The sequence below is a fragment of the Leopardus geoffroyi genome, chromosome B3 (genome assembly GCF_018350155.1).
Source record: "Leopardus geoffroyi isolate Oge1 chromosome B3, O.geoffroyi_Oge1_pat1.0, whole genome shotgun sequence".
In the NCBI taxonomy this organism is placed as follows: domain Eukaryota; kingdom Metazoa; phylum Chordata; class Mammalia; order Carnivora; family Felidae; genus Leopardus; species Leopardus geoffroyi.
In genome coordinates, this window is record NC_059337.1 from 21,465,959 (window position 1) to 21,490,453 (window position 24,495).

General features: G+C 42.7%; 1 protein-coding gene across 10 annotated transcripts in view; it reads right to left on the reverse strand.

The window, feature by feature from the left end:
• TRPM1 (transient receptor potential cation channel subfamily M member 1) overlaps positions 1-24,495 on the reverse strand; it is a 137,940-nt gene that overhangs the window by 29,311 nt on the left and 84,134 nt on the right. For 7 of the 10 annotated variants that reach the window (XM_045448883.1, XM_045448882.1, XM_045448879.1 and 4 more), the window contains 10 exons: positions 19,731-19,904; positions 18,337-18,471; positions 18,071-18,121; positions 14,857-14,997; positions 13,904-13,933; positions 11,882-12,174; positions 9,130-9,358; positions 4,166-4,288; positions 3,835-3,966; positions 1,431-1,559 (listed from right to left, as the gene is read on the reverse strand). In XM_045448883.1, coding sequence (XP_045304839.1) covers positions 1,431-1,559; positions 3,835-3,966; positions 4,166-4,288; positions 9,130-9,358; positions 11,882-12,174; positions 13,904-13,933; positions 14,857-14,997; positions 18,071-18,121; positions 18,337-18,471; positions 19,731-19,904 — 1,437 coding nt within the window. The remainder of the gene's footprint in view (positions 1-1,430; positions 1,560-3,834; positions 3,967-4,165; positions 4,289-9,129; positions 9,359-11,881; positions 12,175-13,903; positions 13,934-14,856; positions 14,998-18,070; positions 18,122-18,336; positions 18,472-19,730; positions 19,905-24,495) is intronic. The other 3 variants (XM_045448880.1, XM_045448888.1, XM_045448886.1) reach the window with 2 other exon arrangements.

The following is a 24,495-nucleotide window of genomic DNA, read 5'->3' on the forward strand; positions in this document are numbered from 1 at the left end:
ACAGCTGCCTCTTGATTTTTTTTAATACCCTGGATATGTGCCCATCAGCCCACGTTCCTGAGTTAGTCCAGGAGGAAAAGTCTAGAGGGGAGACACACCCGTGTGGGCTCACAAAAGGGTAATCCACCTGGTGGAGATGGCAGAATCGGGCTAGGAGATGTTTGCCACAATTCCTTTGCAATGTAGATAAGAGAAGTCGGGAGGAAATTAAATGATTTTCCTGCTTCAGATATTACCCTTTAAAAATCACCACTGATTAAAAAATCACTATTTCCTCAGAGTAAAACTGAAAATATTGAAAAACCAGTATGCACAGGTGCACACACAGTGAGCCCCATGGACCCTGCAGTGGGAGGTGGGGTGCTGTGCCATGTGGTACCCCTTTAGTTATGGAGACTGGGTAGGTCCTGGGGACCCCATGAGTGGGATGGGGTGGTGGCTATTTTTTGGCCAACACAGAAGGGATTCACTAATTTAACAGCTCATCCATACTGGCTGAGGGCTACCCTCTTTCTGTAACTGGAGGAAATCTTAGCACATGGCTGATACTCAGCAAGATCATGGTGGCACTAGGGATGGTATCGCAGGCCACTTGGGAAATCCCACTTGTAACATCTTCAGAGTTTGATGAAGCCCAGCTAGAAAAGAAAGCGCAGTAGCAAAGGAGATGGGCTGTAAAATGTTGGATTTGGCACTTTTTTCTTTCTCAGGCTCTTGTTAGACTGATAGCATCAAACTCTCTCTGTTGGGGTGAAGTTGCCAGTAATATTGTTTTCAGTGAGAAAGGGTTAGTAATAATTGCAAAACAATAGTACTGGTTTTACATCAGGTGGAAAAAGAATGTGAATCCTTCTTTGTGCTTTTTCAGTTCAAATTCATATTTTCTTGGATATTAGCTTTCCCTTTACAAGCTAATGTAGTGAGTTAAAACTTGTGGATGATGTTAGAAAATTACCTGGCCCTATTTCCCCTCCTGAGACCCCTTCCTTAATAAGAAGGAAGAATTCCCATTGGAGGTGGTAGAGGGAGCCCGGGCATGATTCTGAGTCCTAAATTGTAGGAAAAATGTCATCTTGTGTCTCTCTCTGTTTCTAGGTTCAGTTCCCAGAAAACATCAGTTATGGAAATTGGTTTATCTCAGGTATCTGGCAGCATTTACTGTTGCTTTTATAGGCACTGAGACTATGTTTTTTGCTACTAAACATTTATTTTGCCTTGTGTTTTGATTTGCAAATTCAGATTCAGTTGGAAGCAGAAGACATAAAAATCTTAAGCAAAAGAATAGAATACATTTGGGATTGTGATACCTCAAGAGAGGAAAAAGGTCCCATGGCACTTGTGATTTTCATGAAGTGCTTTTGCAATAAGAAGCTATATCGGAATTAAAGTCAGTGGTTAGTGGGGCTGGGACGGGCCTTTGGAGTAATCACCTCTCGTATTTTCTCTAATGCCAGGCTCACGATGTAGGAGATGACAATCCACTCCTGGAGACAAGGCCAGCGGTCCATCCGCACCAGGATGACATAGTTGAATAGCAGGAGGTAACCCAAGTACGATATCTGAAGGGCAGAACAACAGTTAGCTGTGTTTGGGGAGATAATACATGCTGGAAACACACTTTGAAATCCTGTTTTCAGGTTGACAGGTCTTCAAGAACAAATTTTCGTTTCCAGCTGGACTGACTCACCTAGAGGAACTTTCTGTTCACATCACCAGTGCAGATAAACTTTGAGGCAGGTCGGGAGGCATTTTATACTTTAGGATCGTATGGGCACTGGCATTTCATCTTCTAAATGAAGATGTATTTGTGGCTACTATCACCCTCATGGGAGAATTCCGGAGGTGCTCAAAATTATGAGAAACAGGAAAATTTTAATATTTCACTCATGTGACTTCTACATTCCTGGAAATTGGAAAATGTTACTTTCTCTCCCTGCCTTGCAAATTTCCCTCTTGAATCTTTTCACTGTTAGTGGATGTGGGAGGTTAGAAGGGAGGGGGTGAGAGCTGTCTGCCCTGATGCACAGAGCTGCCTCGAGTCCCCACAATTAGGACTCACATATCTGTGGTTTGCTGTGGCCACGGCAAGCTTCCTATCTTTGTGGCAAGAAAAGATGCCGAGTTTGGAGGTATATGAGAGTGAGGTATCAGGTGGGAAGGAGGTGGTCTGAGGTTGATTCACTGTGGAGCTGATGAATCTTCACCTCTGGAGCCTCATTGGCACAGGCCTCTTCAGGAGTTATGGGGGTAAGGGGGGAGTGTTCTAGCAATTGTGTATCTGTGATTCGGCAGTTTTTATTTTTTATTTTTTTTTATTTTTATTTTTATTTTTTTTTTAATTTTTTTTTCAATGTTTATTTATTTTTGGGACAGAGAGAGACAGAGCATGAACGGGGGAGGGTCAGAGAGAGAGGGAGACACAGAATCGGAAGCAGGCTCCAGGCTCTGAGCCATCAGCCCAGAGCCCGAAGCGGGGCTCGAACTCACGGACCGCGAGATCGTGACCTGGCTGAAGTCGGACGCTTAACCGACTGCGCCACCCAGGCGCCCCAGCAGTTTTTATTTTTTAAGATTCACCCCCCACCCCTCCCAATTGCATAAGCTTTACCAGTAATACAGTAAAATCCCTCGAATTCATGATTTATTCCTTGCAGAGGAATCAGAATTCTCCAAATTGGGCCATGTCGGAATCCCCTGGGAAGCTATAAAACATGTCACACCCTCCCACCGGGCCAGAGCTAGCAGTCCGAGGGGCAGGGTGACACTGGGGGTCTTCTACATAGGGTGTGGCCCCACTCTATGCTGAGCTCCCCTGAAGTCCAGGCCAGTGCTCAGCTGGTTCTTACCAGAGCAGATGGGCAGCAGTGGCTCTGCCACCACACCAGGTGTGGCTACCAAAAGGTTGGGTGTCCAGGTGCATAGTTGATCTGGATCCACATGCAGCCTTCCTCTTGCCCACTGCTTACCCCCCTGCCGATTGCCTCATTCATAGCTTTGGACCCAGCTCCTCACCTCCCATCGCCTGTCCCTGCCTAGTCTCAAATGGAGCCACAGTGCCAGGGCCTGCCTGGCAGAGGCTGAAGCTTGGTGCTTAGGGTTTCATGAGTAGTCTTGTCCCAACCTCCCCAGACTGCAAGGTTGTGGAAGCCTTTGTGTGCCTCCTGGGACCTCCCGCAGCTGGGGCAGATTCCCCCAGAGCCTTCCCATCTGCCCATCTGCGGATGTCCCAGCATGAATGTGTAAGACTGAGTCTTCTCTGGTTATAGATGGCCACACTATTGGAGATGCCAAGACAGTGGCCACCAAAGGCAGCTGGAGGAGAGTGTGAAGCCAGACTGGTCAATTTGGTGTGCATTTCAGAGTGTAGAGGCCTTGATTTGTTCCCCTGGTCTAGGAGTTTATGACCTGGGTTCAACAACATTCCTTTAGTGGCCCCTCTAGTTTTATGAAAAAAAATGGTTAACTGTGAGTTTGCTCTTTAAATCACCAGTCATCTGTGTCCGTTTAAAAATAAAGCTATAGTTCCCTAAGTTTGTATTACTGAGAGCATTAAAAAAAATCCTTCATCTTAAGCAAATAAGACTATTTTGCTTTATGAAATGGTGTATTTGGGGCTACAATGGCCACATTCCTACATGCATGTAAAATATAGAACAAGATATCCAGATACAATTTTAGATGAAGATCTGAATTAGTCCCAGTTTTGTTTTCATAATTCATTTTAATTTGGTGAATTTTAAAACATTTTTAAAAGCCTTTGACGTGTTTCTTGATTCTAACAATCCTGCATATTCAAAACATGTTAGATGGCCAATGCGAAAGAGGAAGCCTTACTGTGTAAAACCAGAACTTGACAATGGGAGCGTTATAGAATTCACAGATTTTTGTTCCAATGGGAATGCTTCTTTGCTTTTTGTGCTCATTCTCCTCATCGCCCTTTCTTGAACCAGCGTCTGCATTGGCATCCTGGAAAACAGAGAACAGCACACAGCAAGCAGGTTGCTAAATGGGAAATGCACAGTATTTAACAGATATTTTTTAAAAAAATAAAGAAGTATACAAATTTCCCCAATTACTATGGTTTCTAAATTCATGGTAAGAGAAATCTCAACAATTTTGAGAATGAAAGTCTATTGATACTGTTATGGTCAAGGGTATCACTGACCACATTTTCCTCTTCTTTTTCTTTGCCATCTTCATTTTCCTTGGATGTCTGATATGAGAAGTCATCATATGTGCGAAATTCCAAAAACAAGATGGTAGGGGGAAGAAGAATCCCCATTATAACCTATATAGGATGATAAAAAAGATTTTTTTTTAATTTTTAGATTTCTAAGCTATGGCAATTCTAGAACATTTTCCTAGTATACATAAAAATTTTAAATTATGACCTTCAGCACCACGCAACAAATTGATTTGTCCTAAAACAGGTTTATCTCTGCTCTGATGTTCTGTGGCTTATTCTGTTTGATACACTGAATAAGAGTTGGTAGAGTTGCAACTGAAAACTGTAAGTACTTTCATCACATTATTTTAGATAGACAGCAAGCAGTATTGTGTGGAATTGTGTCTTAAAAACTTTTTTTTTTTTTCAACGTTTATTTATTTTTGGGACAGAGAGAGACAGAGCATGAACGGGGGAGGGGCAGAGAGGGAGGGAGACCAGAACCGGAAACAGGCTCCAGGCTCTGAGCCATCAGCCCAGAGCCTGACGCGGGGCTCCAACTCACGGACCGAGAGATCGTGACCTGGCTGAAGTCGGACACTTAACCGACTGCGTCACCCAGGCGCCCCTGGAATTGTGTCTTAAAAGCAAAGAGCTTATATTGAGTTTCAAAGCGGGTAAATCTTTAAATTAAAATATAATAAATGAGAACAAATAAACAAAATATAGTAATACTGATAGTGAAGTAGATAAAAAATATTTTATGTAGAAATAAATGATGTGTATCTCCAATATTATTTTTAAATAATAAAAATTATTATAATAGTATATTATCATTATATTATTAAATAAACTATTATATGATTAAATAATAAAATATTATAGTATATCATTAAACAATTAACTATTATAATATTGTAATATTAAACAATAACTATTATTTATATTTATATATTATATATTTATTAAATATATATTTATATATGAAAATTAATGTTATATTAAATAATACATTTTTTAATTTTAAAAAATGTTTATTTTAGAGAGAGAGAGAGACAGAGAGTGAGAGAGAGAGGGAGACACAGAATCTGAAGCAGGCTCCAGGCTCTGAGCCTGTCAGCACAGAGCCCAATGTGGGTCTCAAACTCATTAACCGCGAGATCATGACCTCAGCTGAAGTCGAATACTTAACCAACTGAGCCACCCAGGTGCCCCCTCAGTGATACATTGTTAAGGATACCACAAAAGGGCTACGTCTACCGTACATTAAAAGTTATATTATAAAAAATCAGTAATTAAGATAGTAGGGTGTAGGTGCATGAATAGACCAAACAAAGAAATAGAATAGAATGCATCTTTTGGCCAGTGGAAGCCTCTTCGAGTGGGCTCCTCTGTCCCCCGTTCTTACCCTACTGATTTTTGATAGCTTCTTTGCCATCTGGTATGTCAAGATGTTCTAGGCTTATCTTGGAATTTTCTTGCTCCAGATCTGGAACGAATCATTTCTCCAAGAAGTTCTGGCCCCAGTTAGTGGGAAATGGTATTGCAAGACCACAATCTGGGCATTGGAGATGTTCATTGCTTTTCAGTAGGTCATTGTGTCCAGGCTTTTCATTGTTCAGAGATGGAATGAGTTTGTACTGATGCTTCCATTTAAACACTATAGGCTTTTCATTTACCCCTTTCTAGACCATAGCTGTGTTTCCTTTTGCTACACACTGAATCCTAGTTTTAAAGGACAGACATGATAGAATTAAAATACCCCTCGTTATTCAGTTGCTTTATAGTTTCAGAATAACAATGTTAATACTACTGCTATTGATTATGATTACTGAAGAGTTACTTTTTTTTTTTGCATAGGTGTTTCAATTCTCTCCTCTTTTTTAAAAAGGTTGTATTATATCTATATTATCAGAACACATAGCCATTGCATACTATACTCTTTCCCTCTTAACCCTCCCCTAGTCTCAGCACTATATGTAAATATATATCTGAGGCTTACCATTAGTCCTTATACTGATGCCTCTTTGGTTACTGTGGTTCTTGGAAGCTCATTACCTAATAGAGTCTTTAGAAAGGGCTCATGAGAACAATATTTCCTGGGGTCCTTGCCTGTTGGTAATGGTTTGTGTATACCTTATATATTTAACAGTCACTTTTGTTGGATATAAAATCCTGGTCTGTCATTTTCCTTCTGGGAGTATCTTTATATGACACACTCCAATTTTTTCTCTAACACAAGTGGTTGCTGCTGGAAGTCTGATTATAATCTAATTTTCTTTCCCTTATAAGTAACTTTCACTTTGGTTATTGTTGTGTTTGCCTGGATGCCCAAGGAGTTTTTTCTTTTTCATTAAGATCCAATAATTTAAAAATGTGTGTTGATGTTGGTTGTTCTGGGTTGATATATGTGTCTAGAAAGTGTTTTTTTTCAATATGTAATTTCATATCATTTGTCTTCAAGAAGTATTTTTGAATCATATTTTGAGATAATCACTTTTAACTATTTGTGATTTTAGTTTTTTTAATAACTTCATATTTTTAACAACATGAGTGACGTTTTATATTGCTATTTCTTTGGTAGTTTAAGTACTACCTATTAACATCCTGTTTTTTTTAATGTTTATTTATTTCTGAGAGAGAGAGAGAGAGTGCACAAGCAGGGGAGGGGCAGAAAGAGAGGGGGACAGAAGATCTGAAGTGGGTTCCGCACTGACAGCAGAAATCCCAATGCGGGGCTTGAACTTGGGAACTGCAAGATCGTAACTTGAGCCCAAGTTGGATGCTTAACTAACTGAGCCACTTAGGTGCCCTGACATCCTATTATTTTAGACAAGACTTGATCTTGTTTCATCTATTCCTCTGCTCCCATTTTTAATAGCCACATGAATGTTTTCAGTTCCTACAAGGTTACCTTTGTAACTTTATATCATGAACTGAAATCTTTTTCTCTTGTTTCAACAACTTTTGATAGTCTCGATTCCCCACATTATAATATGGGATATTATCCTTCTCACCACCCTCCCTTCCTCCTTCTACCACCCAGTTTTTCCCAGCTGTGCCTTTGATTCTTGTATTTTCTTTTTTAAAAAAATTTTTTAACATTTATTTTTGAGAGAGCGAGACACAGCACAAGTGGGGGAGGGGCAGAGAGAGAGGGGAGACACAGAATCTGAAGCAGGCTCCAGGCTCCAAGCTGTCAGCACAGAGCCCCATGTGGGGTCATAGACTGCGAGATCATGACCTGAACCGAAGTCAGATGCCTAACTGACCGAACCACCCAGGTGCCCCTGTATTTTCTTTTTTAAAAAATGTTTATTTATTCTGAGAGAGAGCGAGTGGGGAAGGGGCAAAGAGAGGGGGAGAGAGAGAATCCCCAGCAGGCTCTGCACTGTCAGCCCAGAGCCTGATGCTGGGCTTGATCCCACAAACCACGAGATCATGACCTGAACTGAAACCAAGAGTTAGACGCTCAACTGACTGAGCCACCTAGGTAGGTGTCTGCTTTTTGTATTTTATACTTGGTGGCATTTGTATTCTATTTAAGGAATCATATTCGAGTCTTCAGTGCTTTGTCTATGGGACTATTCCAAAAACTGAAAAACCAATAAAAAGCATTTCCATTTTTATTACTATATAAATATTGTTTATTGTGTGGCCATATGGCAATTTTAATGCAGAATTCTGGTACCACTAAAGGATCATGCTCTTGATATCAGAGGTCAAATGGTCTTTTTTTACACACTACCAGTTGCTCAAAATCATTCTGAGTTTTAATTTGAATCGTAACTGAGCCTTAACTTTTGTGTGCATTTTTGTTTTACTTGAAATCTGATCCCCCTTCTATGTTCTCGTTAAAGATTTTCTTGTTAAGAAACTGTTCTTGTTTCCTTGACCTTTATCCCTGACACTTGTAGCCTCTTGGTCATTCCATCTATTTATTGGACTCATTTCTGTTCTTCTTGATTCCTTCCTTCTTGGATCTCACTGTCTCCTTATACTCATTTAATCTGACAGACTTTTAATCCCACTGCTCAGTTTTCATATGAGGGCAAGGCATAACATTCATATTATTAAGAAATGAAATGCCTTCTATTTGCCAGAACCACACTACACAATATAACATAAGATGTCTTTTCTTTACTCTCATGGCAATCCCATGAGATTGGCATAATATTGCCGTGAGGGAGCTGGATTATTTGAAGATTAGAATCTTTTCTTACCTACTAGTTAACAGTACTAAACAGCAGAGCTAAGATTTGATCACAATACAATTTGTACTGACTACAGCCTTTCAAACCCTACTATAACTTCATATTCTCTTATAAACCCCATATAATGAAATGTTGCCAATTAAAATAATATCACATAATTTCAGGGGCGCCTGGGTGGCTTAGTTAGTTAAGTGTCCGATTTTGGCTCAGGTCATGATCTCACGGTTCGTGAGTTTGAGCCCCACATCGGGCTCTGTGCTGATAGCTCAGAGTCTGGAGCCTGCTTAAGATTCTGTGTCTCCCTCTCTCTCTGCCCCTCCCCTTCTAATGTTCTGTCTCTCTCAAAAATAAAAATAAACATTAAAATATATATATAATCACACAGTTTCAGAGTTGTAACAGGATCTATAGAAACAGAGTTCAGGTGCCTGATTTAATGGCAGGAAGATGGCCTGTCCTGGGATGTGGTTAGTTAGGGTGAACTCCAATCTCTGTGAGCCAGGCACACCAGTTAGGTCTGGCATTAGGCCACCTGGGTTCAGGGCCTGGACCCACACCTTACCAGTTCAGATCCTAGGCAAGTCAACCTTGAAGCTTCAGGTTTTTCATCTGTAAGGCAAGCATCTCCCTCATGGGGCTGTTCAGAGGAATAAATGAAATAATCCACAGGAATGCCTGGCTCTGCAAGGCGCAGAGTAAGAGCTCACACAGGTGTCACTTGTTACCATTATGACAATAAGCCATACGTACTTTTAGGCCGGGGTTTTTCCTCATTCGCAGCCTTCCCATCCACATGTCTGTCAGCAGCATCTGGCTGCAGGTGTGAGCGATGAAGTCCCGGTGTTTGGCCGCCACTGCCAGCTTGAGGCAGGTGGAGTTGCTCCAGTTCTTCAGCTCATAGGTCAGCAGTTTCATGGCGATCTGCTCATCGTGCTTATAGGACTGGTCTAACAACTCCACGGCAAGCTGGCCGAAGTCTCTGAAGGGAAGGGAGCACAGTCAGAGCTGACGCTGCAGTGGCTACACACACTGTGAGAGAGACATATCCACAGACACATCATGGAGCCCGGGACACAGAATCCTTGATTTCCAATCCTCTGCATACCCCAGAAGCTCCCAGGGTATGTTGCCAGGTGGGAATGGCTGGGGCCGGGGCTCTGTGCTCAGTTGTGTTGGGGGGCTGACTGCTCTTGCTGCAAATGGAGTTTAGATTGACCCCAAATCTGCCTCTCAGGCCTCAGGCACTCAGAGATGAGAAGACAAAGTTCTCTTCCCTCAAGTCTTCACAGAACAGGGATGCAGACAGAAAGGACAGCAAAGCTCTATGGCAATAGAGGTCAGAATAAGGACTACCCTTTGTGGAGGGTACAGGAAAGGCACACCAGGAATACTGGCAGGTCTGGGTAAGGTCCTGTTTCTTCATCTAGGTTCTGGTCATCCTGGTGTGTTCTGTTTGTGAACGGTCATCAAGCCATATATTTGTACGTGTGCCTTTCCCTGCCTGTGTGCAATACTTCAATAACACAATGGTCACAAGAAAATTCAACGTTCCTAGGGCTATGATAGAGACAAGTTCTAGTTGTCATGGGGGCCTAGAGCAGTGAGGGCCTAGTGGTTGGAGGTGGAGGAAGGGGAAGTAATGGGAGCCAAGTTGGGGGAGAGGAGGAGAGGATGGCAAGTTGAATTATAAACATAAACTTTATTCCATTTTCTACATGGCCCTCATTCAAACATTCAATGACTGTTGTAAACATTCCCTGTACCTTCAACATTTTTCATGGAATGTGGTTAAGATGAAGTCCCAGAGTGATTGCCCCTCTCTGTTTTTGTTTCTCCATTTTCTGTAATATTTTATTCCAGCTATGAGCTGAGGGATGTAGAAAGGAGGAATTCTGTGTGGAGGAATGGCCTTGTATGTTACCTGAAGAGGAATGCTCTCTGGCCTCAGGTCCCACAGGCTGTGAGGTGACACATTACCATGACAATCCTCCAAGAAGCAGAGGGATGGTATTTACCAACCCACTGAGATGGGAACATCTCCCATTTTTTAGATAGGCTTGAATTCCCAATGTTTAGAAGTCAACTAGTGACTTTAGAAATCATTGAGTCCAAAATAAAAGCAGTGTGCTTCAGAAAACAAAGATGCTGGATGTTGGCAGAATTGCTTGGTTACGCCCCAAGCTCATGAGTCTATAAAGTTGTGCTGGGACTTCTGGTTTTTTAGTTCTGCATGGTAGGGGCTTGGAAGTCACCATTCTGTGCTAACATTAAGCACAAAGTTAGACAAACTGAAAATCAACAACTCTTCTAAATTCATCAGAGAATTGAGGTCACAGGGCAAACTGCTGCTCCCATAACTGTAGAGATAGACCAGCAGATATAGAGACTCATGACATACCAGAGCAGAAACCTCTGGAACCAGAGCTGGGGCAGGAAAACTAAAACTGTAACTGATAAATTGTTGGAGGCTCTGTGAGGACAAGTCTGAGACTTAATAACTCCAGGGGAGGGGCCCAGTCTTAGGGAAGTGTGCTCACATTTTTGTGAGTTTTTTTTTTTTAATTTTTTTTTAACGTTTATTTATTTTTGAGACAGAGAGAGACAGAGCATGAATGGGGGAGGGTCAGAGAGAGAGGAAGACACAGAATCTGAAACAGGCTCCAGGCTCTGAGCAGTCAGCACAGAGCCGGATGCTGGGCTCGAACTCATGGACTGTGAGATCGTGACCTGAGCCAAAGTCGGACGCCCGACTGACTGAGCCACCCAGGTGCCCCCATTTTTGTGAGTTTTACCTCCAAGAGCTCCACCAAGTTCTCACAGAGATGAGAGAGAAATCCCCTCATGCTGCCAGCACAGGGAGGGGAAAAGGAACCATTCTGAAATATGTTGGCGTACTCTGGTCTCCTTAACTAGGCCTGCCTGAAGGAGAAACGAGTTAGCCAGAGCCTACCCTATTGGGGTATTATTAGAGCCTAATGGCCTGTGGGAAGGGAGGTGCCCAACTGCAGGCCCCTCAGGCTGTCCTGTCCCATCTAAGTTGGAGAAAAACTGAGAAGCACTTGGAAAGTATAAATAAAAAAACAATGACAGTCTAGAAATACCACAGAGAGAAGAAAAAATATGAAATGATAGACAAAATGATTTATGAACAAGCTTTAAGGATAATTGTACTTGGGGTGCCTGGGTGGCTCAGTTGGTTAAGCGTCTGACGTCAGCTCAGGTCATGATCTTGTGGTTCATGGGTTTGAGCCCCTTATCAGGCTCTGGCTGGCAGCTCAGAGCCTGGAGACTGCTTCGGATTCTGTGTCTCTCCCTCTCTTTGTCCCTCCCCCACTTGCGCTCTATCTCTCTCTCTCAAAAATAAACATTAAAGAAAATGAAAAAAAAAAAAAAAAAGATAATTGTACCCAAGTGAAAAATACATTTGCCAACCCTCCCCCAAAGGGACAAGTACTCAGGACAATAGTTTTTCCTGGTTCTTAAACTCCCTTCAGACACTAACTTTGAATTGTTGTCCAAATCCTGGGAGATGTCATCTACCAGCTCGCTCTCAGAGGACTCGTGGGCCATGGACTTGTAGAGCTTACAGGCTACCAGGGCCTTGGCCATGCTCTCCTCGCCTCGCTGCCAGAGGAAGACCGCCATTTTCTGGCGTTTCATCAGCACGGCCCACACCATCAGCTCGTGGAAGGGGTACTGGAACCGACTCACAGCAGGGTCATCCACATCAATGTCGATCTCTTCCTCCTTCTTCTTCTTTTTCTTTTTCTTCCCTTTGGCTGGAGGCTCATCATCCTGAGGGGAGACAAGCACATTTTTCCTGGTTCTGCCTTAAGTGTGCAACAATGGATTTCAAGATTACTGGAAAAAGGAAAACCCCTTTGTCTGTGGTAATAAAGAGATTTCATAAGTACATCTGTGGTTCTCACTCAGTATATTAATTCTTCTGAAAAGATGTGCAGTGGTGCCAGGGTGGCTTAGTTAGTTAAGCATCTGACTCTTGATTTCAGCTCAGGTCATGATCTCACAGTTCATGGGTTCGAGGCCCACATCAGGCTCTGTGCTGACAGCAAGAAGCCTGCTTGGGATTCTCTCTCTCCCTCTCTCTCTCTGCCCCTCCCTAGATCTCTCTCTCTTAAAATAAATAAATAAACATTAAAAAAAATTTTAAATGAAAATTAATTAAATTAAAAATTAAAATTAAATTACCTAATTGTCAAGTTTGATCTGACAGCTAAATGTTAAGAACTGTTTCCAATAAACTGAGAATACACGTTTATTTCAGCACTCATAGATCATTAACAAAACTCCACTAGACATTATTCCCCAATTCCTTTGAGATTTTCTATTTCAACAGATTTCAGGTATCAGAAATCATGTAGTCTACATATCAAGGAATAAAACTAGAAATAAACAACAGTAGGATAACAACAACAAAGACTGCATCTGTAAAAATTTAAATATACTTATGGATTTTAAATGCTGTTGGATTAAAGAGGAAATTATAAATGATTAGAAATAAATGGTAATCAAGTTTCTATTTACTCAAACCTTGAGATACCATGCAAACAATGTGCAGAGAAAAATTTATACCTTTCATGCATTTTTTAGAATAAAGGGAAGATTGAAAATGAGTGAACTTCACTTTCAAATGGAGTTAATAGAACAAAACAGTACTCTATAGAAAGTATATGGAGGGAATGAATAAAAATGAAGCAGATATTAATAAGAACAAAAGCAGAAAAAAGAAAGTTGCTTGATAAAGCAGAAAGATCAAATATGTAGGTCAGTTTGGTTAAGAAAAAAAGAAAGAAGATATAAATAAAAAAAAAAATCAGGGGTTCCTGTGTGGCTTAGTCAGTTAGGCATCCGACTTCAGCTTAGGTCATGATCTCACTGCACGTGAGTTCAAGCCCCATGTTGGGCTCTGTACTGACAGCTAGGAGCCTGGAGCCTGTTTCAGATTCTGTCTCCATTTCTCTGCCCCATCTGTGCTCACACTCTGTCTGTCTGTCTCTCAAATATAAATAATAAAACACAAAGTTTTTTAAAAATAAAAAATAATAAAAAAATTAAAAAAATAAAAATGCTATTATACTGTTTTCCTTCTTTGACTTCTTGATGTGATGTAATATACTAAAAAATTCACTAACATTAAATTATACTTGCATTCTTAGAAGATTTTAATGACTTGTTTAGAATTTTTAAAATATGCCACTGAATTTCTTGAGCTATTATTTATGATTGTGTGGGGCTCTTTTGTTTGTTTACTCTCTGTTTCCTTTTGAAATTATGGTTTCATTAACTCTATAAAATGAATTAAGTAGTTTTTAACCTTTTTGGGGGGAATGTCTATTATCCTATTTTATGATTTGACTACACCATCTAAATAAATGTTGGTGTGTAGGGTGGTAGACTGATCCATTGAAAAAAAACCTCAATTTTATTTTAAACAAATGCAACACAAAGAAGCCTATATATATTTGAGAAAGATATAAAATCGATGAAAACAAATCTTACTTACTTCCATTCCTAGAAGTTTAAGAGCTTTAGGCTGCATAATAGAAGAGGAAAATTTAATCAGATAACTAATATTAGTAGCAGTAACATTAGTAGTACGTTAGCAGTGTGGTTAGAAGGGGACATAATCCTAGGTTAAAAAGTACTTTGTATCATTAACAATTAAGAATAATACTCAAGGAAAAGAAACCCTTTAGTATGGAAACTGCTTCTGACAGCCAAAGTCAGTTAAGGAGAAAGATGTGCAGACAATACATGACCCTTATTCCAGGTAGAACCAGAGAATTTCACTAATAGAAATGCAGACATAGAGCTTAAAAGCTCTACATGGGGGGCGGCAGGGTGAGGCGAGGGGAGGGCTTCATGGAAGATCTGACATTTGAGTTGGGCTTGTGAATGTGTGGAATTTTGATTAGAGGAAAGACATGGCCAGTACAGTAGTACAATTTGATTTTGGTGGAGGTTTGTGGACCCCCGCCAACCCCCATGACAGCGTGGGACAGCTCTCAGACGGTCAGAGAGCCTTGGATGCTATGATAATGAGCTTGGTGGTGATTTCTCAGGTGGTGGGGAACACTGGAAATATTTGAGCAGGGAGTGCACGGCCATGCCCCTTGCTTTGGAAGATGAAGGTTGCTATAGGGGTAGGATGGATTGGAGAGGGCAGAGACAAGGGGTCCCGGGAAGAAGGCTATTGTAGATAAAGGACAGAGGGCAGACGTAATTGATGGGCCGAGGGCCTGCCTTGCTAAGGGGGTAAAAAGGCTCCAGGTGAAACTGGGGCATCTCTAGGGACTGTGCATACACCCACCTGAATTGCTAAAGGAAGAGGGGCAGGTGTGCTTGGGGATGAGGTAATGAACTTGTCTTTGAACAGGCTGTTCTATTGCAAAGGACAGCAAGGGACCACATGTGACTCTAGGAACCACAGAACACCACACGTTCACTTAGTTCTACCCTCTTAGGTCCAAATAAGTTGTTGTAAAGGGTCCGAAAGCTCTTCCGAGTGTAGTTGCAGCGGTAAGCCCCGCCCATGAGGTACTCCAGCACAAGACCTATGTCAATGAGGCTGATGTGGTAATCTGGTGGCAGGTTGCCCTGGAAGAAAAGAAGCTGTGTGTCAGGCCCTGCAAGGATGCACTCCATGTGTGGTCTGCATCACATACCCGTGGCTTAAGTGGCCTTCTCTGGCCCAAACTTGGGTGTTGATGTGAGGAATGGGGCATTAAACAATATTCAGTCTATTACCATATGACTGAGGGAGAAAAAGGATAAAGCTTTCCCAGTGAGAAGAATTAGAAAGCCATGAGGCTGCAGGGTAGAGCCCTAGGCTTGTCCATGGGCTGGTTCAAAATGGCCTGCAGTGCGCACGTGCAGACATAGGGGAGATACGGTGCAGCTGGTGTGGGACCTCCTTTGTGAGAGCAGATGAACTGTGTTGAAGAGCTTTGCTAGCTGCTTGCAGGGGAGCAGCTGGCTTCAGGGGCCTGGAATCCAGATTTCATGGTGAAGGAGGAAGTGGCCCACATGACCCGAAGGAGGCCTCGTGGGGAGGCAGCAGAAAGACAGAGTATCCCTGGGGCTGGAAACTTCTTGGAGAAAGCTCCACACAGTGCCTTGTGACTTTCTGGGGGACTCCTCACATTTCGGTAAGAACACATGCCCCATTGGGGCTTGGATGGCTCTCTTAGTTAAATGTCCAACTCTTGATTTTGGATCAGGTCATGATCTCACGGTTCCGGGACTTCAAGCCCCACTTGGGGCTCTGTGCTGACAGTGAGGAACCTGTTTGGGATACTCTTTCTCCTTCTCTTTCTGCCCCTCTTCTGCTCACTCCCTTTCTCTCTCAAAATAAATAAATAAACTTAAAAAAAAAGAACATAAGCACTACAAAAGCATCTGGTGTGTGTGGGAGTCGGGGAAGGGGCAGACTGTTGCAACAAAATACAACGGGGTATGTTGAGACCAGCTTGGCCAGTCATTCATATCCTTGGACAGCTGACTCATCTAGGAGGCAGAGATGACCAGTCAATTATAAGGACTTTTTTTTTTTTTTTTTTTTTTTTTGCTATGTACCATATGCTGCTTGTTTAATTTCACATGACTGAAGTTATGGTGGGAACCTGGGTTCATTGCATGGAAATTACACATCCCAAATGTCCTCCCTTTATTTATTTAAAAAAAATATATTTATTTATTTATTTACTTATTTGGAGACAGAGAGTGAGTGGAGGAGGGGCAGAAAGAGAGGGAGAGAGATAATCCCAAGCAGTCTCCATGTCCAGTGAGGAGACTGATGTGGGGCTCAATCACATGAACTGTGAGATCCTGACCTGAGCCGAAATCAAGAGTTGGATGCTTAACCGACTGAGCCACCCAAGTGCCCCCCAAATGTCCTCACTTTACATTAGAACTAGCCACACTTACCAAATACTTCACTCGGGCATTAATGAGTTTGTTCAGCCCCTATCCTGATCCTTCACCTCATTCAGGACTCCATATGCAGAGATAAAGAGATATAGCCCTGCCCTTGGGGAGTTCGATGTTTTGGAGGAGGTGGCAAAGGTACAGACAGTGAGTTTGGCCCTGAACTCTTGAACTCTGCCTGGATGGGAGGGTGAGAGGGTAGGCAATGTCTTCCTGCAGAAGGCACACCCCAGGTAGCTAGGAGCAGGTGGAGAAGAAACTTTGGGGGACAAGAGGAAGGGCACAATACACATGAGCAAGAGAGCCTGGCATGTGTACCCTGTGGTGGGGATGTGAGGGGAGAGAGTAGGGGATGTTGATGGAACTAGGCCCAGTGGAGTATAAGTTTCTTAGAAGGACCTTAAACTTCATGAGACTTTGGAGGATTTTAAGTTGGGGAGTCCTGTGACTGGGATGATCAGGGGGCGTGGGGCTAGAGGTGGGAAGAGGACTATTGAAGCCATTTAGGTGAGAAATGGTTGGGTCCGAACTTGGGTAGCTGTGGCTTTTGAATGTTTATATCCTAATCTAAGAATTCCAGGAAATCAGATTCCTTATGGGCTAAGTAAGGGCGCTGGTCCCTCTTGGTTCCTGGATACATTGATCCTGTGCTGATCCAATGAGTGTCTATAGAAGCTGAATTACTATATTATTAGGAGACATTTGTGCAAAGGATGGCCAGACTATCTGGGACTCTGACTGAAAACTCTATTCTCTCATTTGAGTTATTTTTTCTTGCTCAGAGTATGAATACATGTTCCACACTTGGCAAGCCAGGGACTGCATCCTAGCAAAATGAATCACTCACACATTAACCCAATCTAATCCTCTAGCCTGTGGCGACATGGCACAACAATGAACGAACGAGCTCCTACAAGAACACAGACTGTAAGTAGTCAGCAGCAGTGGAAAGGGGTGAAAACATCTATCACTCACTAATGAGGGAATAGTCCACGGAACACATACAATGACATGAGGCATGTTCCTTCTGGAGACTGGCTCAGTGAAGGAGTGAGCCCCAGATCTTAAAAGTAGATACAGAACATGGAGTTCCACTGGAAGATGGAGGCTCAGGCCAGTGGTAAGATGGCACCTCCCTGGCTGTTGGCCAGGGCCTTGGTAATGGTGCCAGGGTGCCATAATCAGTCATTCAACATGAGCCTGGCATGTGTAGGGATGAATGTGAAAATGATAATTTTTTTTTTTTAGTTTTAACTCTTTTTTAAAAATTTTATTTATTTAAATTCAAGTTAGTTGGCATACAGTGTAGTATCTGTTTCAGGAGCAGAGCCCAGTTATTCATCACTTCCATACAACACCTGGTGCTCTTCCCAACAAGTACCCTCCTTAATGCCCATCCCCCCACCTCCCCTCCAGCGGCCCTCAGTTTGTTCTCTGTATTTAAGAGTGTCTCATGGTTTGCCTCCCTCTCAGTTTTTATCTTATTTTTCCTTCCCTCCCCCTGTGTTCATCTGTTGTGTTTCTTAAATTCCACATATGCATGAAATCATATGATATTTGTCTTTCTCTGATTTATTTCGCTTACCATAATACACTCTAGTAAACTCTTTTATGGAGAAAGGAATTCATTCTTTCTTATGCCTCTAATAATATGACAACACATTTTAGAAATTTAAAAAATTGCTTTATAAAATGTCTTATGGAAAGATGCCAATAGGTAAGAATTATAAAATGACAGACTGACCTTTTTTACATCCCTCACCAGCAAATGAAGCGTGTTTGGTGGACCCAGCCTCTGAAAAGAGAAGCATTCAGTCATATTAAGTACGTTTTTCTCTTGAACTCTCAGGGCTAAATCCTACCCTACTCCATAGAATTAATGTCCCAGCTGAAACCAGTGTTCCAGTGATCCCGTGTTCATCTAAGAGCATTTATGCAAAATATGCACCGGTGATAAACCTATTCAAACAGCTAGCTCCTCTCTGCCCTCCCCCCTTCTAGAACACTTACTGTGTTGTAAAGCTCTTCCAGCCTCGGAATGGTGAGAAAGTGCTGCATGTTCACTCCGTTTTCAATCAAGAGCTTCACGAAGTCGACCCGATCTAAGACTAAAGCGTCCAGCATGGCTTGCTCCAGAGCATTCACCTGTGCAAACCAACACCAGGGACCCTGTGAGTGGCCTCTCAGAGGGGTGCCAGGTGAGAGGCAGACGGGAAGCATCTGGGAAAGTGCATTCTGACCCCCCAGACCCTCGAGCAAGTTGAACCTGGTTCTCTTTGCTCTTTGTCTTGAGTAAACACACCCCACTTCCCATCGTTTTTCTCAATTTGGCCCCTTCCTGTCCTGTCAATGTATCAAAGCTTGATAAAAGGAGAAAAGTAGATGCTTCTCTCCTTTAAAAAAATGTTTTTTTTTTTAAATTTATTCTTGAAAGAGAGAGAGACAGAGTGCAAATGGGGGAGAGGCAGAGAGAGGGAGACACAGAATCTGAAGCAGGCACCAGGCTCTGAGCTGTCAGCACAGAGCCTGACATGGAGCTTGAACTCATGAACTGTGAGATCATGACCTGAGCTGAAGTCCGCCACTTAAATCACTGAGCCACCGAGGTGCCCCTATTCTCTTTTCTTTTAATATAAAGATGGGAAAGAAACACCACATAAGCTGTAGCATTCTTTCTTATAAGTACTATAATCAGTACTTGAATCTCCAAGCTCCGGACTTGGTAAACAATGTTTTGAGGCGGTCGGTTGTAATATTTTATATGGTATTATCTATTGTTTGTTCCTCTGTCCTTCAGCACTCAGTATAATGCGAAGACTTCCGGAGACAGCAGTGGGGGAGAGTTTGTGTTCTTGACTGAGGATGACCATGTGGTAGCTGGGTGGAACTTGTGGACTCACAGCATGCCACCAGGGTTAGTGGCTGTGATAATGCCAGTCACACGTCGCTGCAGAGGCTCAGCGCCCTCCTTGCCTGTGTCCTCAGAGCAGCAAGGCCAGGAATACTGTGCGGCGTGTGGCTCAGACTCCCAGCCCAGACAAGTGCTGTTACCTGCACATCTCAACCACAGGCTCCTTCTTCTGTTCCCTGAACTGTGTTTATTTCATGATAATTGGTTTGTTTCCCATATTTTCAGGCATGAAGCATCTATGTGTGCATCAGGCAGAAAGAGCCACTGTTGGGCAACCTCTCTGAGTAGCTTCATTCTCCCACAAAGCCGGAATGTCTGGTGTTTGTGAAGCCTGCTGTTGCCTTTTGAAATATTGGCACTATCCTGTGGATGCTCTGCCACTGCCTCCCGGGACTCAGGGCCCAGGTGGGGCTGAAGCAAAGACAACTGCCCCTTCCCCTGGAGAAAGAGGGTGACCGACTCGTGATCTTGGGAAAGAGGGGTGAAGACATACCCAGTTCAGCAGCTCGATCTTCCGGGGGTCAGTTTCTTCCTCCACTTCCTCTTTCACTTTCCCCTTCTTCTTGCCTTTTCCTTTCCCTCTTCCCCCCTTGGTGGTTGCTGTAGGTGGCTTCTTTTCCTTCTCCGTCACTTTGTTATCGGTGGGGGGCGCCAGGCTTCCCAGGGGCTGCAGTCCACAGCAAACAGAGTTGGGGAACAGTGTTAAAGCTGTCCCTTGTCCCAAGACAGGTGCACGGATCCCCCTCATCTCTGCGTGCACATGTGTGTGTACATGCACATGTAAGCACACCCACGCACAAACATGCACACACATACACACACATGCTCACACAATCATTGCAGGCCTACTGCCTATTGGAGGAGGCCCTGATGCTACGAACCACTTCTACTTGTGTGCTTAAAGTGGCTGATATTTTGATTGATGTGTTTTTGCCCAAAGGAAGGGATGCTGAGAGGCACCAAAGGGGAGGTGCCGATAGTTGCTAATGCAGAAAGGAGAAAATGATCGTGAAGGGGTCAGAGACAAAGTACACCCTGTAAACCTGAGGATGCCTGTTTGGATAGAATCATGACTGAGCTTATTGGTGGCTTGAGAAGGCCTGCTGGGTGTTACCGAGATGCACCCATGGGGTGACAGACTGAATGTATTGAGGGAAGAATGCGTTCCACTCAGAGAACAGGAGGCAGTGCAGAAGTGGGACCTGGCTGCTGGGCCTGTCTTCCAGTCACATGGAGGGCCTGGGGGTATATGGTCCTGGTGCAGACACAGTGATACCAACGTTGAGACAAAGTTGACCCCTTCAGTTACTATCTTGCCAAGTCCTATCTTGCCGGACTTGCCCTGTCCTCTGGCCAAACTCTTCTGGTGAACTGTCTGCATGCACAGTGTCCATCCCTCCCTTCCCGCGCCCTGCTCCATGTATTCCATGCTGCTTCTTCCCATCTGTCCATGGTTCTGGCTGTGGCAGGGGCTGAGTGTTCTGGTACCACCTCATGGGCATTTCCCAGTCCTTCTCATGCTGGGCTCTTAACGCATCTGACTCTGCTGCCTGCTTCCCCCTCAAGCCTCTTCCTGCTTCTCTGGTAATGTACAATCTGGTTTTCCTATCTGGCCACTGCTTCTCAGCACTGGCTATAAATGTTGAGGCTCTTTGGGGCTCTATCCACAGCCCCTTCCTTCCTTCTTTACTCTCCTTCAGCAACTGTATTGAGGCCCATACTGCCAGTCCCCATGTGTTTGCAATTGACTTGTCGTTTCTAGCTTCGGTCCATGTCTCTCCCTAGAGTTCCTATTCCCAACTTGGCACCTCCATTTGGATATCTCAAAGGCTTTTACAGCTCATGATGTCCAAAACCACACTCAAAACCACTCCCTCCAACCTTTCCTCTTCCAGTGTCCCTGAACTCAGTAGCAAGCCAGAGAACGGGGGGAGATTGCTGACATCTTGCTGCCTGCACTGTCCTCTTCCACGATTAATCTGTCTTGAGGCACATCATGTTTAATGCTAAATATTGCTTTACTATGTCCAATTCTTATTTCTCCTCTGCCTCTGCTCTAGCCCCAGGTGATGTCTCTTCCCTGAATTACTTCAATAACCTTTTAACAGGATTCCTCCTACCTGCCATTGTACCCACCCAACACATTTTCTATGTTAAATCCAGAATGATCCTAAATATGTAAATAAAACCATGTAACTCTCCTGCTTAAAACACTTAAGTGGGACAGGGTAGAGATTTCATTGAGGGCACCATGAGAGTTTGTGTGGTCCCTGGTCAACGCAGAGATATGGATGAAAGAGTGTCCTGGCTGACTCCTCATGTAGACAAGACAATTATAATCCTCAGTGAAAACTTGACACAGCATTCAACAACTGGTGCTGGGAAAACTGGATATTCACCTGAAAAAGAAGGAAGTTGGACCCTCATCTAACATCATGTACAAAATTTAACCCAAAATGGATCAAAAACCTAAATGTAAAAGCTAAAACAATAAAACTTGTGGAAGAAAACCTAGGTCAAATTCATGACATTGGATTTGGCAATGACTTTTTGAACATGTCACCAAAAATCATAAGCAACAAAGGAAAAAATAGGCAATTGGGACTTCATCAAAGATTAAAAACTTGTGCATCAAAAGAGTATCAACAGATTCAAGGCATGACATTGGATTTGGCAATGACTTCTTGGATATGTCACCAAAGCACAGGCAACAAAAGAAAAAATAGGCAAATGGGACTTCGTCAAAAATTAAAAACTTGTGCATCAAAAGACAGTATCAACAGAGTAAAGGCAACACACTTAATGAAGAAAATATTTGCAAATCACATATCTGATGAGATTAATATCCAGAATTTATCGAGTATTCCTAAAGCTCAAGCTCAACAACAACAAAAACCAAACTGATTCAAAAACAAGCAAAGAACTTGAATAAGCATTTCTCAGAATAAGATCTGCAAATGTCCAAGTACATGCAAAGATGCTCAACATCATTAATCATTAAAGAAATGCAAATCAAAACCACAATGAGGTGACCCATATCAAAACCAAGTGTTGGCAGGAATGTGGACAAATTGGAACCCTCATGCACCGTTGGAGGAAATGTAAAATGGTGCGCTGCCATGGAAATGTTTGGCAGCCCCTCAAAAAATTAAAAATAGATTTACCTTATGATCCAGCAATTCTATTTTTGGGTATATATCCAAAAGAATTGAAAACATGGTCTCAAGTAGGTATTTGTATACCCATATTCATAGCAGCATTACTCAAAATAGCCAAAAGGTGGAAGCAACCCAAGTGTCCATTGATGGATAAACAGATAAGAAAATGTGGTCTATGCATACAACAGAATAGATTAAGCCTTAAAAAGGAAGGAAATTCTAACATATGCCACACAGAAATGAACCTTGAGTACATTATGCAAAGTGAAATAAGCCAATCAAAGGATAAATACTGTATGGTTTCACTTGTATGACGTATTTAAAGTGGTCAAATTCATAGTGACAGAAAGTAACATGGGAGTGCCAGGGGCTGGGGGAAGTAGGAAATGGGGAGTTATTGTTTCATGGATATGGAATTTTAGTTTTATAAGATGAAGAGTCTTATGGATGGGTGATGGTGATGGTTGCACTACAATGTGAATGTACTTAGTTCAATTGAACTATACTCTTAAAAATGTTTAAGATGGTAAATTTATTTATTTATTCATTTATATTTTTAAAGTTTATTTATTTTGAGAGAGAGAGGCAGAGAGAGAAGGAGAGAGAGAATCCCAAGGAGGTTCTGCACTGTCAGCTCGGAGCCAGCTGCGGGGCTCTAATTCACGAAATCATGACCTGGGCCAAAATCAAGAGTCAATTGCTTAACCGACTGACCCACCCAGGCATCCTCGTAAATTTTCCTTAAATGACTTTTACCACAACAACAACAAAAAAATCGGGGGTGGGGCACCTGGGTGGTTCAGTTGGTTAAGTGTCCAACTCTTGGTTGTGACTTAGGTCATGATTTCATGGTTTCGTGAGTTCAGTCCCCACGTTGGGCTCCATCCTGCTTGGGATTCTCTGTGTCCCTTTCTCTCTGTCCTTCTCCCACTCATGCTCTGTCTCTCTCAAAATAAATAAATAAGACTTTTAAAAAATTGGGGGGAAAAAAGCAAAAACAAGATGATACAGCAGTTGAGGAAACAAAAGGGGAAAGACCTGATGGAAGAGCAAAAGTTGCCAGCCATCTTATTATGAGGAGCTTCAAGCAGTCCTATGGAGCATTCATGTGGGGAGAAACTGAGGCCAACAACCAACTTGCCAACTATTTAGTGAGCCATCCTGAAGTGGATCATCCGGCCCCAGTCAAGCCTTCAAATGACTGCAGCCCAAGCATATGGCTTAAGGATAATCTCATGGGAGTGCCTGAGCCTGAACTGCGCAGCTGAACCACACCCAAATTCCTGACCCACAGACACTGTGTGAGATAATATTTATTGTTGTTCAGGAAAAGAAAAGTCCTTAAGTGGTTCCCCAAGCTCTCGGACCCAGCCTTCTCTCCTATACCAGGTCTGCAGTGCTCATAATGCACAGCTCCTGGTTGGCTTGCAACCTCCTCCTGAGTCACTCCCTTCTCAGCATTCTAGCCACACTGGCCTTTTTTTCTTCTTCGGTAAGTTATTTGAAAATGTCCAGTTCTTTCTTGCTTCAGGCTCCTTACATGCTCTTCTCTCTGGATGGAAGGTGCTTTCCCTTCAGTCTTCACCAGCCAGCATCTATTCACCTATTTGGTCTCAGCATTAATTCCACTTTTTCAGCAAGGTCTTCCCTGGTGTCTCAATAAAAAGTAGCCCTCCCATTCCCCACATTCTGTCTCATGGAAATGTGCGTTTTTCCTTCTTAACAATTATTACAATTTACAATTCAATATTTATTCATCTGATTATCTGTTTCTTGTCTGCCTCGTTTTCCCTGCCCACCCCGTCACACCATGTCCACACCAACACTACACAGAGAGTTCTAGAAGGGCTGTGAAAGGTCTGTTTTATTCACCCCTCTGTCCTTAGAACCTATCATAGGAAGTGGTTGACCAACATTTGTTAAGTGAATGAATGAGTAAAAATAGGGATTTTTAAAAAAATGGTTTGGTTCAAGAAAGCCAAAGAAGAGATTATTTCCACCATTTGCTGCTGCTGAGTGAATGAGAAGGAGTAGAATCCTTCCTCTTCTTTTTTAACGTCTGTCTTTGTCATTGAAGAGAATTAAAGATGGAGTAGATAT